Source organism: Mytilus galloprovincialis, chromosome 13, assembly GCF_965363235.1.
Source record: "Mytilus galloprovincialis chromosome 13, xbMytGall1.hap1.1, whole genome shotgun sequence".
Classification (NCBI taxonomy): domain Eukaryota; kingdom Metazoa; phylum Mollusca; class Bivalvia; order Mytilida; family Mytilidae; genus Mytilus; species Mytilus galloprovincialis.
Window position 1 is genome coordinate 70,499,005 of NC_134850.1, and position 14,951 is coordinate 70,513,955.

Below are 14,951 nucleotides of genomic sequence, written 5' to 3' on the forward strand. Positions count from 1 at the left end.
TTTCAGGGTGATTACAATATGACCCCAGATCGACACCTTGGTGCTGCCTGGATTGATAAATGTCGTCCAGATTTACTGATCACAGAATCTACCTATGCTACAACAATACGAGATTCAAAGCGATGTCGAGAGAGAGATTTCCTAAAGAAAGTACATTCTTGCGTAGAAAAAGGAGGAAAGGTATTCTTAAGATATTTATAGATTGAATTGGGAAAATTTCTGCTGATTTGAAAAGAAAGTTTTCAATATAGATTTGAATTTAGTTTTTTTGAAAATTTATACAACATATGAGCATATATACAAATGGGTTATTTTCATACAAATCGACAAAACTGACAGAATCATAATTATAATTCATCTTTCATCTAATGAAATAACATTATTTGTATGAATTGAATAATATTAAAAATGCAACAAACTCCAAAGCATAACAATCGATGTGGATGGTATATCTCCGAAATTTTTGTAGTATGTTATAACTGCTCTGGGGCCTCCATAGCTAAGTGGTCTAAGTAGTTCATCTTCTGTATCACTTGCCAATAAGTCTAAGGTTGGGCATTCAAGTCTTGCTCAGGATCAAGGCATTTATGTTTGACCCCTATCTTAATTGACAGTTTTCTGCCACTGGTCAGTGTTTCCCTCCAGGTACTACCACAATAAAGCCAAGCTTGCCTAATGTCCAACTCTATAAATAAACAATCATGCACCACCAACATTATGATGAAACATCATGTGATAAATATCAGGAAAATAATATCAAAAATATTGAAATGTATACTAAAAAGATTATCTATGTAAAGCATGTTTAGTTTGTCATCCTGAATGTGTTCTATTTCCAGGTTTTAATTCCAGTATTTGCGTTAGGGAGAGCTCAAGAGTTATGTATATTGCTAGAGAGTTACTGGGAAAGAATGAACTTAAAAGTACCTATTTATTTCTCATTGGGTTTGACAGAAAAGGTATGTTATTATATTATTTTCTCGCTGTATTGAAGACCCATTATTGGCCTTTTGCTGCTTTTTGCTCTTTGGTCGATTTGTTGTCTCTTTGACACATTCCCCATTTCCATTCTCAATTTTACATTGTCTGTTACCAGGTTACAAAAGCAGACTCACAAAATGTGAAAAAAAAACATAAAATATGTAGACAACATATGATATGTTCTTTTTTTCACATAAGTAGATATTTTTAAAATTTTCATTGAATTCTAACATTCAATATTTTTACAGTTACATGTACTAGAAAATCACTAAACATACGTTTAATATAGAGAGTTTTATAAGTGCTTTTCCTGAACTGTTTTCATTATTGAAATAAGGGGATATCAGTAATAATAGGTCACCATAGGCTTCAACAGTGAGAAAAACTCACAACATATGGTCATCTATGAAAGACCTTGTTGATATAAAAAATATGAAACAAATTAAAAATAAAAAAAAACTATGGCCAAACTGATAACAGTACAAAAAAACAATAAACAGATATCAGAGACATGAAGCAACTACAACCACTGAATTACAAGCTCCTGACTTGGGACAGACACATATTAATTTGGCAGGGATAAAGATGTTTGTGAATGCCCAAGGATCTCCTAAACATTGTATGTTTTTCTTATACTTTATATTATTCCACTAATTGAGATATCTGCCAATTTTAACTGGATAAAGTGCTTTTGGATTAAATGATTCCTTTTGATTTAGAGGTCATGGAGGTCATTTGGTCAAAGGTTAGGTATCAGCAGCAATTTATAGACCTAATTTCGTTTTTCAACTTTACAGTACTCACCCCTAAAACTATGTTACAAAAAATAAAATAGGCATCATGAAACATATTGTTTTTAGTACAAATAAAAATAAATCTCAATTTGGTTTATGCACAAATGTTGTTTCTGTCATCATGGTTTTGTTTATTGATATTTTCAAGCTTGATATGCAGATTGAGTTATATATACCATTAATTAGATGTAAGAAGATAATAATAATAATAATAATAATTCTTTATTTAAAGAGGGTTACACAGTTAGCTATAAAGCTAATCTTCCCTGAGGCCCTCATGAAATACAATGAAATATAACAAACAATTACAAAATATCAAACAGACACACATACATGTACATGAATAATGAAATAAAAAATTGTTATGAAATATACAATTTTCAAAACAGGAAAAAATTACAAATTCATATATGACATGTATAGTATTGACATCAACAATATCATAAGTTTGAGTAAGTGTGTGAAAATTATTATGCATATAAAAAACGCACAGCTTCTTAATGTTCCATCAAGTAATTTTTTAAATCTTTTTTGAATGAACTTGTACTTGAGGTTGATTTTTTCAGGGATATTGGTAAGTTATTCCATAAAATAGATCCCGAATATATAAAAGATTTCTTATAAAGCTCTGTTTTGGCTTTTGGAACTTGTAAATTTTTGCAAGAGGCATTTCTCAAACAATATTGGTTTATTTCTGGCATTTCTTTAAATTTTTCAGTGAGATATACAGGGGCTTCATTCTTAAGGCATTTATGCATCAAAACTGATTTGTGGTATGAGATTCTGTTCTCTACTGTCATCCATCCAAGCTGTTTAAACAGTGGAGCTGAAGATGAAAGTGGATCAGCATATAAAATAAGTCTTGCAGCCCTTTTCTGCAATTTTATTATTTTGACTAGCTCATTTTTAGCACAACCACTCCAAATAATACAACAATAATCTATCAGTGGGAGAATATAACCATTATAAAATAATTTTCTTAGATCAATATTTAGAAATTTCTTGATTTTAGAGAGTAAAAAAAGTCTAGATAAAATTGATGAACATAAGTAATTAATATGGCCTGTCCAGGACAGATTAGAGTCAATTCTAACACCTAAAAGTTTTTCAATTGATGATTTTTGAAGAATATTATTCTCAATAGTTAGAACTGGTTCTGCTTGATTTAAACGCAGCCTTTGTCTTGTACCTATAACCATACATTTTGTCTTATCCGAATTTATGAACATGCTATTTTCATGACACCATTTTTCAACACATTGGAGATCATCTTGTACTTTTAATTGCATATCACCAATAGTCTTTCCTGATGTATGCATAGTTGTGTCATCAGCATACAGGTCTGTATGGCAGTTTTTGATGTGTAATGGAAGATCATTTATGAACAAAACAAACAAAATGGGACCAAGTATTGAGCCCTGTGGAACACCAAAATATATAAACTTTTTATCAGAAAACTGATTATTTATATGGACTTGCTGTGTTCTTTCACTCAAATATGATTTAAAAAAATCAACAGTATCTTTATGGAAGCCATAAATTTTTTACATAGAATTTCATGATCAACAACATCAAAAGCTTTCTTAAAATCCAAGAGGACTGCCAAATTGATATTTCCATTATTCATTTCATGTAGCCATTTATCAATAATATTAATGAGGGCAGTTTGACATGAATGGTTGGGTCTAAAACCAGACTGGGAAGGGTGTAAAATATCAAACTTTGTCAAATATTTATACAGATGTTTAGATACATGTCTCTCAATTAATTTTGATAATGTTGGCAAAACAGATATTGGTCTGTAATTGCTAGCTACATTTTTTTCACCAGATTTGAAAATTGGAGCTACTTTGGCATTTTTTAAAACAGATGGATAAATACCATGGCCAGTATCAATCATTCGATTAAAAATGTATGTGAAGGAAGATGCTATGAAAGGAGCACTAAGTTTTAAAATCTTTGGACCTATATTGTCAGAACCAGAAGATGTCTTAACATCTAGTTTAGTTATTTCAGCAAATAGTTCTGAAACTTTTACTGGAGGAATGATGAATTTATTATGCCTTTTTTTCAAGAATTTCATTTTGTACATAGTTTGTCAGAGTATTAAAATTTGAGTTGCTTGGTGCCCTACTATGCCTTAATTTTTCAACACATGAGGTGAAATAATTATTGAACGTATTAGCAATTTCTTTATGATCGGTTGTTTTATGGTCTCCAGTTGTAATAAGTTCATGTGGTTTTGATGGATTAGATGGATTTAGGCTGTGAATACATTTCCATAGTGTTTTAGAATCTTTTGAGTCTTTTATCATATCATTATAATATTTCTGTTTAGATGTATCAATGATATATTTTGTTCTGTTTCTCCAGAATCTATATTCAGTCCACATTCCCAGTGAGTGATATTTATCTCTCATTTTTCTTGCATATGAGATTTCTTTATTGTACCATTCAGGCTGTCTGTCTTTTTTTACCCTCTTTTTCACAATTGGGGCATGTTTATTTAAAATGTTATTAAAAATGTTGTACCACATTTCAATACAAACAGATGGGTCATTTTCAAATTCAATATGTTGAAAAGGTGCACTTTTTAAATCTTTTAAATAATTTTGCTCATTAAAAGTCTTAAAATTTCTATAAGTGATTGTTGAATGAGAATGTTTTTTATCACACAATTTCTCTTGTCTTGTCATACATATTGGATAGTGATCACTAATAGAATATTTAGAAACATGAGCCTCTTTAACCATGCTTAAACTGGTGACATATATATGGTCAATCAAAGTTTTTGATTCATTTGTTACTCTAGTTGGTTCCTTAATTACCTGTTGAAAGTTATAAGTTTCTAGAGCAGTTAACCATCTTTGTGGTATTTTATTGGGTTGTAAACAATTTATGTTAAAATCTCCCATAAGAATTACGTCTGAATGATATTTCATTGCAATCTTAATCTCATCCTCAAACTTATCTATCCAACCAATTAGTGACTTGGGTGGCCTATAAACAAAGCACAATAAAAAAGATTTCTTATAGCTGGGTTTTACTTCAAACCACATAGTTTCAATATTACTTATTTCAAAATCATTTTTTCTAGAAAAGGAGGTGGTTTCTGTTAAATAGACAGCCCAGCCACCCCCACCATCGGTCAATCTATCTTTCCTTTGTAAAATATATCCAGGTATATCTATTTCTCTATCAGAAGTATTTTTACCCAAAAAAGTTTCACAGTAACCAATTATATCTGGGGGATTTGGAGTGGACATTAGATTGTATCTAATCTCATCAAACTTGCATTCCAATCTATTAACATTGTGGGAACATATCTTAAGACCTTTGCATTTGTTAAATCCATATGTTACAAGATCATCATTTTCTGTATCCTTATCAATAAGATAAGTATTGTCAATAACACATAAACATGATACACATATTATATAATAAGTAAATAAAAATATAAAAAAATCCTCAATACTAAAAGTGTCCTCAGTGACTTGTATTACAAAAGTATTTGTTTTGTACATTATGTCTTGAGAAACTTGAGATGAACTATCTTATAGAATCTTCAAACTAAGTTGAAGGTCTGGAGGTAATCATGAGGCACAGTAGTATCCAGGATCACATAGAATGTGTTAGGGGCGTCACTTGGCATTCGTCGTTCCTTATGTGCTTACATGTCATGTAGGTCTTAAGTCATCACTAGGCATCCGTCTGTCAATATTACATAAGCTGTCATTTTCCTCCAGGACGAAAGTATAAGTTGTAACTTATGCAGAGTATAAGTGTTGTTTATTCAGACGGGATGGTTTCTTCCATGAGATGGGGCAGTCGATTCCATTATAAGGTCAAAGGTCATGCCTAATTTGGTCTGTCTGATATCAGGGATTAGGTTCTCAGATTACAATTGCAGGCTGCCAGCTTCTCACTTTTGATTTGGCTGTTGAATACAAAGGACGTTTACTCTATAGGAATAAGTTTTCAATTTCATGAACTTGAGAAGATGTGGTATGAGTGCCAATAAGACAACTTTCCATCCAAGGCATTGTTATTTTTTTATGTACATGTATCAAGTTTTATCCTTGAATGTGCATGGTGATATTGCACTTTTATGTTTTGTGTAAATAACAAAACTATGTTTTAATTCTGTTGTTTTATAATTGTATATAACAGTCTCTCATAGTTCTTTTAAGAATGGCACATGCATTCTAAATTTTTATATTGTGTACTTGATATTATATTGTGTTTATACTTGTGTGTATGTGGTGAGACTTTAATAAACTATTGAATCTGTAAAAGTAAACCATTATAGGTCAAAGTACACTTTCAACATGGAGACTTGGCTAATACCAAACAGCAGTCTATGAAGAAAAAAATGACAAGTGTAAATCATTCAAACAGAAAAACCAACAGTCTAATCTATATAAAGAATGATAAACAAGAAAAGCTTAGGACTTAGGACAGGTGCAAACATCTGTTGGTTTGAATGTTTTATAAATGCCAATCTTCATTAAACTTTGATTAGAAAAAAGCAAGAAAACAAACAAAAATCAAACAACCTTACATTTGAAAGAATACATTTTTGAAACAGAATCACTGTAAAACAATGTTGTAAAATTTTGAGTGAGGTATTAATCTACTAATTAAGGCAAATTGGGAATAAGCGAAATGAAAACTTTTTTTGAATGAAAGAAATTTTGTAAATTTTGTATTTTCTAGGCAAATCATTATTACAAGCTGTTCATTACATGGACAAGCCAGAAGATCAAGAAGACATTTGTACACAGAAATATGTTTGAATTTAAACACATTAAGGTAAATTACAATTATTACAAAGCATTGAAGATTATATCTATTTCTAATTCTAAATAAATGGAAGATTGGAGTTAGGAGACAATAAGATGTTTAAAATTGTTGATAATGCTCTTTTAGAAACAAATTATGAACTTTAGCTGATGATGTCATCATGTTACCAGTATCAGAATACCTTACATAAGAAACATAAGTCATTGGTTTTCACATTCAAGACTGATAAGGAGGGCATGTATGCTGGTAGTAGAAGGTGATGTGGGGAACACATTGAGACCTGGTGAACATGTTACTCAGACATAAGGAACACATCACTGAGACAAGGGGAGCACATGAGTGAGACAGAAAAACAACAACACACTTCAAATTATCCCCACAATTTGTTTTACATGATTTTAATTATCTGTTACAGAGTTTTCATACTTTACTTCTTCATTTTTGTCTCATGTTTTGGTGATAAGTTCAGTTTGGATTGTGTAACTTAATGATGATCTTTCTTACTAGGCTTTCTCTTTTTTTCAGCCATTTGACAGGGCCTACATAGAGAACCCAGGACCAATGGTAGTATTTGCCACTCCTGGAATGTTGCATGCTGGCCTTTCTCTACAAGTATTTAAAAAATGGGCTCCAAACCCTAACAATATGGTAAGATCTGTAGACAGAAAAAGTTCATTAATTTATTATAATATCAATATCAGCACCAGCGTTTTACAGGAGGTTGAGGTGGGTTTGAAGGGAATTTTACTTCAACCTGCCCAACTCTGCACTTTGTAACCACTACTCCTCTTTAGTGACCAGATTTCTGTTTAGAGTTTCTATGGAGGTACAGATTCTTATAAAATAAATTCTAAATTCCATATTGTTGTCACTTATTTAAAACAAGATCTCATTCGAGTAAGTTGAAAAGTGGAGATTGGGAGATATCAGTGATATATAGTACTGGTAACTTGATTGGTTCTGCTTAAAAACATTCATTACTGGTGGAAGTGGTGTTAAATTGCTATCATTTAATCAATTGATCATAATAATTTTTAATTTGAATTTGATTTAGATTATAATGCCAGGATATTGTGTAGCAGGAACTGTGGGCCATAAGATTTTAAATGGTGCTAAGAGATTGGAAATGGAAAATAAACAAACTGTAAGTACTCTACAATACTTGTTATACTTTCCAACCTGACCAAGGAGTAGTGTATAAAAAACTCTTGAACATTTTCCTTAGCATTGTCATCACCTTTTCTGTTATAATTTTTATCAAGGAGACAACTTCATGTATACACCAGAGACCACATGATGTAGATGTAACCACATATTAGGGAACTGTATAACCTCCGTCAATAAATATAACCCATAATGTACAGTAAGCTATAAATTAAAGCAATTCAAGAGAGAAAAATAAATAGCTGGGTCTATGGGGACATAAACCGTTTTGTCAACTATTGACTTTTACATTTTAATGTGCTATAAATTCCAAATACCTTAGAATATGAAAATGTATGGATACAGGTTGTTAATTTGTTTTTGTTTTTAGTTAGAAGTAAAGTTGAGTGTCCAGTACATGTCCTTTAGCGCACATGCAGATGCTAAAGGTATAATGCAGCTGATATCATGGTGTGAACCAAAAAATGTCATGCTGGTTCATGGAGAGGGGGAGAAAATGGAATTCTTAAAAAGCAAGATCCAGCACCAGTTTGGTAAGAACTCATTATGGTCTGTCTACATTTGGTGTGTACATTTATTGTGTGAACTTTCTACTTTATCAAACAGTCTGTTTACATCATAAAATAAAATAACAAAAACACCAAACTGACCAAACTCTTAAGGAAAATTCAAAACTGAACGTCCCTTATAATTGAATGGCAAAATCAAAAGCTCAAACACATCAAATGAATGGATGACAACTGTCATGCATAGTCCTCGTCTGGTACAGGCTGTTTCTGGTGTAGATTGTTCAAATTTATTGTATGAACATTTTACACAGGTGTAGTGAGTAATTTGCACATGGTAGAAGTATGTGTTCCACGTTAATGATAATTGACTTGGTTTTCCAGTTTTCTTACCAAACGTTGGTGGTTCTCTCCAGGCACTACTGCTTGATCTGCCAATAAAAAGTGGTTTACTGAATAGCCAATAGTGCTGAAAGTGGCATTACACACCAAAAATCAATCAATCAATCAATTATATTGTCACCCTTTGATAATGTTTAACAACATGAGTCTGTATAATATATGATTTAACAACCTGAATATGAACTCATACAATCATGTAATAACTTTGTTATTGTAGGTATTGATTGTTTTAAACCAGCCAATGGAGAAACAGCAGTCATTCACACCAAGCATAATATACCAGTAGATGTTTCTTTACCTTTACTCAAAAGAGAGGCTTCAAAATTAGGTAATTAATAAATTTTAACAGTTTGAAAAGTCTCATTTTTTAAAGGCAGTGCTTTAAGGTCTGACTTTCAAGTCATGAGGTTCATCTTTCCTTACGCAAATCTTTGCTGGGGGTCATTTTGCAAGAAATAGATCCGGAAATGTTTAAATTTCTCCTCTACTTTTTGTGGTATGTATTGGTTTTTGTTCCTTTCATTTACATTGGGAAATAAAGAAACGATCAGTGTGTATTGTTCGTTTTAAAAATCTGTTTATTAATGTGTCTTTTGCATTATAAGCAGTCAATCTGATTACAAACTATCATTATTCGAATTCCGTGTGGAAAGAGGTCCGTTCAATTTCGAGTACTATTTGCGATCTAAAGATATTTTAAAATCATTTCACTCGTTGATATAACATGATATTATAATTAAAAGTCGACTGACCGTGAATTATATTGCATAATATACAATTTAAAGTATTTCTGTACGTGAAGCCGTATGACGTTATAGTTATTTCGGTCTCAGTTATGTAAAATATGAAATTATCGTTCCTGAATAGGGTTCCACTAATTAAAGACAAGAAGCGTCAAAAAGTGATAAGAAGCGACAATAAAATTAAAATAGCGATAAGAAGCGACAATATAATTAATTTAGCGAGAAGAAGCGTCAAGAAGACTCTATAGCGACTATACATAAATAAAAAAAATGTCATTGCAACAACTTATTCCCCATAGATATTAAAAAAACATGCATTATTTTTTATTATAGGGGCGGTTATAAAACATTTTTTATATTACTGTACATTGATAGATAAAAATATGTTTTTATTAAGAAGAAAGGGATTAGTTTTTATAAGATATAAAAAAAAATATATTTTATGCACACGCTAAAAATTGGCCATCAAAACAAAAAAAATTCAATTTCCTTTTAAAGAATTTATGACATTTATTGAATCAAAACCATGCAATATCATTTCCTTTCTAACAGTGAAATTCTTCTTTTTCATAGGGACATATTTGATAGGTGTAGCTTCACCCTATCACATCAAATGAGAATAGCCTCGTGAGAGAATTACGATTCGCTTGTCCCTTGTTAGTTATTGTCGCTTCGTCACTAAATTAAACTTCTTGTCGCTGTTTGTCTCTAAAATTCTTTTTGTCTCTTATTAGTGAGACCAGTCAGTTCCGTCCTTAACTTCCGTTTTTGCACTGCAAAACAATCACACAATTAACGATGCCTAGTCCTTGTTGGTGTGTACCTGAGTGTCATTTAAGAGGAGGACTTGCATTTCTAAATGACTTAATAAGAAGGAAAAGTTGGATCAACGCCATGGCTCAAACGTAGATTGTCATGTGCGATGCAATCGTAGAACCCATATCAATCAGCTGTTGTTTGCAAGGCACATTTTACTGAAAACGACTACGTTCAGGAAACTATTCATGGTAAAACTTTATTTTCTTTAAGAAATATATACTGTTATTTATATAATCGCCATGCAAGTAAACCAAAGTCTGTTTGCAACCGCAATTATCGTTTTAGAATAAAAAGGGGGGTGAATTCAAGACGTCATAACTTTTGGGATTACGATTCAATATCATCTGTTTGACATTTTTTGGTTAATACTACAATTGTATGGTTTTTCTACAAGAGATATATTAAACTGATAATTATTTTAGCAGTAATTATGTAAATTAAGTTTGTAATGACAAGAATTCATGAGCTATGCCTCGGGCTTTCTTGAAAAATAGCTAATGTTATAAAACTTTTTTCAGGGCACATACCCACTTTATAGAGACTTGTCTACTGCCATGCATTCCCATCCTATTTTCATGCACCATTTGTAAGCAAGAGACTGAATGGTTTACAAAATTAAAAATCAGGACGGTGTCCCGTTAAACCAAAAGAACTAAACTGGATGAATATTGTAGGAGAAATCTAGAGGAAAGTTTTGATTTGTGAAATTGGTTTTCCTGAACAGATGTACATTCATCCTGCAGGAAAGATTTATAACTGTCCACCACCAACAGACGAGCTAATGTTGAGCTTCACAGATGGAATTACTCAAACACCATAAATGCCTATGTTTTCAGCACAGATTTCACAAATCATGACACAGCTGTGCATTTTTATGCCCCACCTACGATAGTAGGGGGGCATTATGTTTTCTGGTCTGTGCGTCCTTTCGTCTGTTCGTCCGTTCGTCCGTCCGTCTGTCCCTCTTCAGGTTAAAGTTTTTGGTCAAGGTAGTTTTTGATGAAGTTGAAGTCCAATCGACTTCAAACTTGGTACACATGTTCCCTATGATATGATCTTTTGAATTTTAATGCCAAATTAGAGTTTTTACCCCAATGTCACGGTCCACTGAACATGGAAAATGATAGTGCGAGTGGGGCATTCGTGTACTGGGGACACATTCTTGTTTATACCTGTTAAGAGTCGAAAACTAAATATTATTTTTATATAAATAAACATATATTGTGTCATTTTAGAACTTATATTTTTCCAAAGGATGCATGAATGAAAGTAGTGAAATTCATTTTTCTTTGATATATAGATTTGAATTACAATTGTTCATGTTATTGTAATGCATATAAAAATAAGGAGATGTGGCACAATGTAAATATATGATATTCTGTGAGTTTATCAAACTAAAGGGGATAAGAAATGGGTATAAGCAGTTACAGGACTGTACTACTGTACAATCTCCAACAATGAGAAAAACTCATACTGTAAAGAGAATTTCATATTTACAAGTAAGTTTTGTTTTTGCATTGAATAATTTTCTTCTATTGTCTTAAAAGCAAATATGGGAAGTGGTTAAAATGCTAATGAGACAGCTTTTATGGCCACCAGATGTCATTGTTACCTTGATTAAAAACTCCTTTTTAGCTCACCTGACCTGACTCATCACTTGGTTTCGTCGTCCATAAACTTTTACAAAAAATCTTCTCTGAAACTACTGTGCCAAATTTAACAAAACTTAGCCAAAATCATCATTGCGGTATCTAATTTTAAAAATGTGTGGTTAGACCCGGTCAACCAACCGAGATGGCCACTATGGCCAAAAATAGAACATACAGGTAAAATGTAGATTTTGGCTTATAACTCTGAAACCAAAGCATTTAGAGCAAATCTGACATAGGTGAAATTGTCTCTTCAGTGAAGATCTATCTGCCCAGGAATTTTCAGACAAATCTGACAACCCGTTGATGGATTGCTGCCCCCAAATTAGTAATTTGAAGGAAATTTTGCAGAGTTTGGTTATTATCTTAAATATTATTATAGATAGAGATAAACTGTAAACAGCAATAATGTTCTGCAAAGTAAGATCTACAAATAAGTCAATATGACCAAAATTTTAAGTTGACCCCTTAAAGAGTTATTGCCCTTTATAGTCAATTTTTAACAATTTTCATAAATTTTTGTATTTTTTGTTAATTTTTAAAAAATATTTTCAACTGTAAATACTGGGCCATGTTTATTATAGATAGAGATAATTGTAGCACCAAGAATGTTCAGTAAAGAAAGATCTACAAACACATCCCCATCATCAAAAACACAATTTTGTCATTTTATATGTGTTTGTTCTTTAATATGCATATAGACCGTCCAAGGTGAGCGACACAGGCTCTTGAGAGTCTCCAGGTCATTAATACAGGTAGATAACTTTATCATGTTTATACTGAAAAATAATTTTGCTTGGAGGGAGAATTTTAAAAAAGTTCTGTCTTCAAAAGAGTTGACATGTTACTATGTACATTAACCGTTATGTTACTTGATGTTCTAGCAATACACACAGAACGGAGACTAGTCAATCTCTGTGAATTATTTTTCATAGGATAGGAGTAATTGAATATATGTATATAATCAATAATTAAAAATAGTTATTTACATTAAAAAGGAAAAGTTCTTATGTCTTAAAAATGCATTTCATGGCGAGGTACAGAAAATATACTGTAAACAGTAGACTATAGATATAGGTGAACTAGGTACAAGAGAACTCTAAATCTTAAATACTACAAACCACCTCTGTTCTATGGAAGATAATGATATAACTGGACTAGAAATACACACAACCTGTAATTAACTGCCTTTACAGCGCTTTCGCGCTTTGATTTAACATTCACAATTATGCCAATATATTAGAAATAAATTTGAACAAATGTTCAGATTTTCTAAATACAAGTTTCCATTGAAGATAAAATGCTAGATATATTTATAACTTAGTGTGAATAATTCTTTATAAATAATTTGGCAAGGATTTTAGAGAATTGATTGTTTTAGAGGTGGGAATGCACTTCTATTACAACTTGATTCTGTTGTCATTATTTAAGAAAGAAGTCTGAACAGATATAGGAAATAATCAAATAAATGTTTTTGCATGGTCATGATGGTGGTATACAATCTTGATCATGAGCCTGTAAACTCTCATGTTGTGAGTTCAAACCCTGCTCAGGAACAACTGTGTTTGACTCATGATCATACTCTTGTTTCCTAAGCAAATAAATTCTGATTACCATGTTATAACCATTGGTGATTAAAGTGGTTTAAGCACCAACATACAAAATATCAAACATAAATATTTTCAAAAGTGAATATCTTTTCCACGAAAGAATGTTAAGAAATACTCTTTTCTTTTGATATTCTGTCATTTTAATGTATATATATTGTGATCCTTTAGGGTCTTTACCACCAGATCCAAAGAGACCAAAGACATTCCATGGTGCCTTAGTAATGAAGGGAACAGTATGTATTAGTTAATGTCAATATTTAGGACATCTTCTGCTTCTGTTTACATTTGTATATGTGTATTGCTAATATGTATTTACAAAAGATCTGTTATATATTTACTTAAAAGTACATCAAAATTACGGGAAAATCAAGATGGACGTATTTCCATAATATTGAGATACAATCAAACCTGTATAAAAGTCACTTTCGGGACCAGATAAAACTGAACTTATGTATTGAGGTTCAACATGTGTAGATATTACAACAGTGGGACAGGACTAAGGTGACTTGACAGGTTTTTAAATAGACATGACTTTTAAAAAGCAGACTTAACTATAATTATTTTTTGAAGAATAAGAATTTTTAGTAGGAAAAAAAATTGACTGAATTTATCTAATGAGATGTTTTATAAAAAAAATCATATTAAATTATAAAAAAATGGTTTACAAATTTGACTTTTTCCTTTCAGAAACTTCAATTGGTTGATCCAGGATTAGCCTTGAAGGATTTGGGTTTAGAGGAACACAATCTCAGGTTTACATCGACAGTCATGTTAGAGGAGGAAGGACAGACAACTCAAACAGCAGATAGAATATACCAACTTGTTAAAACGTAAGAAATATAACTGTCTTAATTATCAATTTACAGGAGTTTTACTATCTTTTGTTTTCTTCATTTTAACAATGTTTAATACAAAAAAATGTTACTCAAAAAAGCTAACAATTTTCCAAAACTAAATCTATAGCATCTATATTAAAGTAAAATTTCTTAAATTTTATTAATATTTTTTGTTTTGCATTAATTTTTTGTTCTAGCTCTTTTTGAGATGCATTGGACAGAAATCAACCTTATGCAACTCAAGGACGTATAACTAACAATATATACGTCCTTGTGCAAATGAATATTAATACATCTCAACCTTGAAAAAATCTTCAACATGATTATTTTACACATCTTTTTATAAATCATTTCAGTATTTGCTTGAATGTTTCAGAAATCTGAAAGAATTTCCTGTTAGTTATTCCTCTGATGGGTCTATTAGTATATCTGATTCTGTATTGGTCCAGGTCTCAGGAGATGAAGAGTCTAAATCAGTCTTAGTATCATGGTCACATCAGGTAATTATAAGTATATGTAAGGTTTCCTCTGACGGGTCTATTAGTATATCTGATTCTGTATTGGTCCAGGTCTCTGGAGATGAAGAGTCTAAATCAGTCTTAGTATCATGGTCACATCAGGTAATTATAAGTATATGTAAGGTT

General features: G+C 31.6%; 1 protein-coding gene and 1 long non-coding RNA gene across 3 annotated transcripts in view; both read left to right on the forward strand.

Annotated features, from left to right (window-relative positions):
• The window catches only part of LOC143057332 (integrator complex subunit 11-like), a 28,945-nt gene that overhangs the window by 12,909 nt on the left and 1,085 nt on the right, over positions 1-14,951 (forward strand). For both annotated transcript variants that reach the window (XM_076230632.1, XM_076230633.1), the window contains 10 exons: positions 7-180; positions 840-959; positions 6,492-6,587; positions 7,104-7,226; positions 7,633-7,722; positions 8,113-8,275; positions 8,868-8,978; positions 13,640-13,704; positions 14,159-14,301; positions 14,684-14,807. In XM_076230632.1, the coding sequence (XP_076086747.1) occupies positions 7-180; positions 840-959; positions 6,492-6,587; positions 7,104-7,226; positions 7,633-7,722; positions 8,113-8,275; positions 8,868-8,978; positions 13,640-13,704; positions 14,159-14,301; positions 14,684-14,807 (1,209 nt within the window). The remainder of the gene's footprint in view (positions 1-6; positions 181-839; positions 960-6,491; positions 6,588-7,103; positions 7,227-7,632; positions 7,723-8,112; positions 8,276-8,867; positions 8,979-13,639; positions 13,705-14,158; positions 14,302-14,683; positions 14,808-14,951) is intronic.
• On the forward strand, positions 9,908-11,441 carry LOC143057333 (uncharacterized). The gene is made up of 2 exons (XR_012972709.1): positions 9,908-10,400; positions 10,731-11,441. It is a non-coding gene; the product is annotated as an uncharacterized LOC143057333 (long non-coding RNA).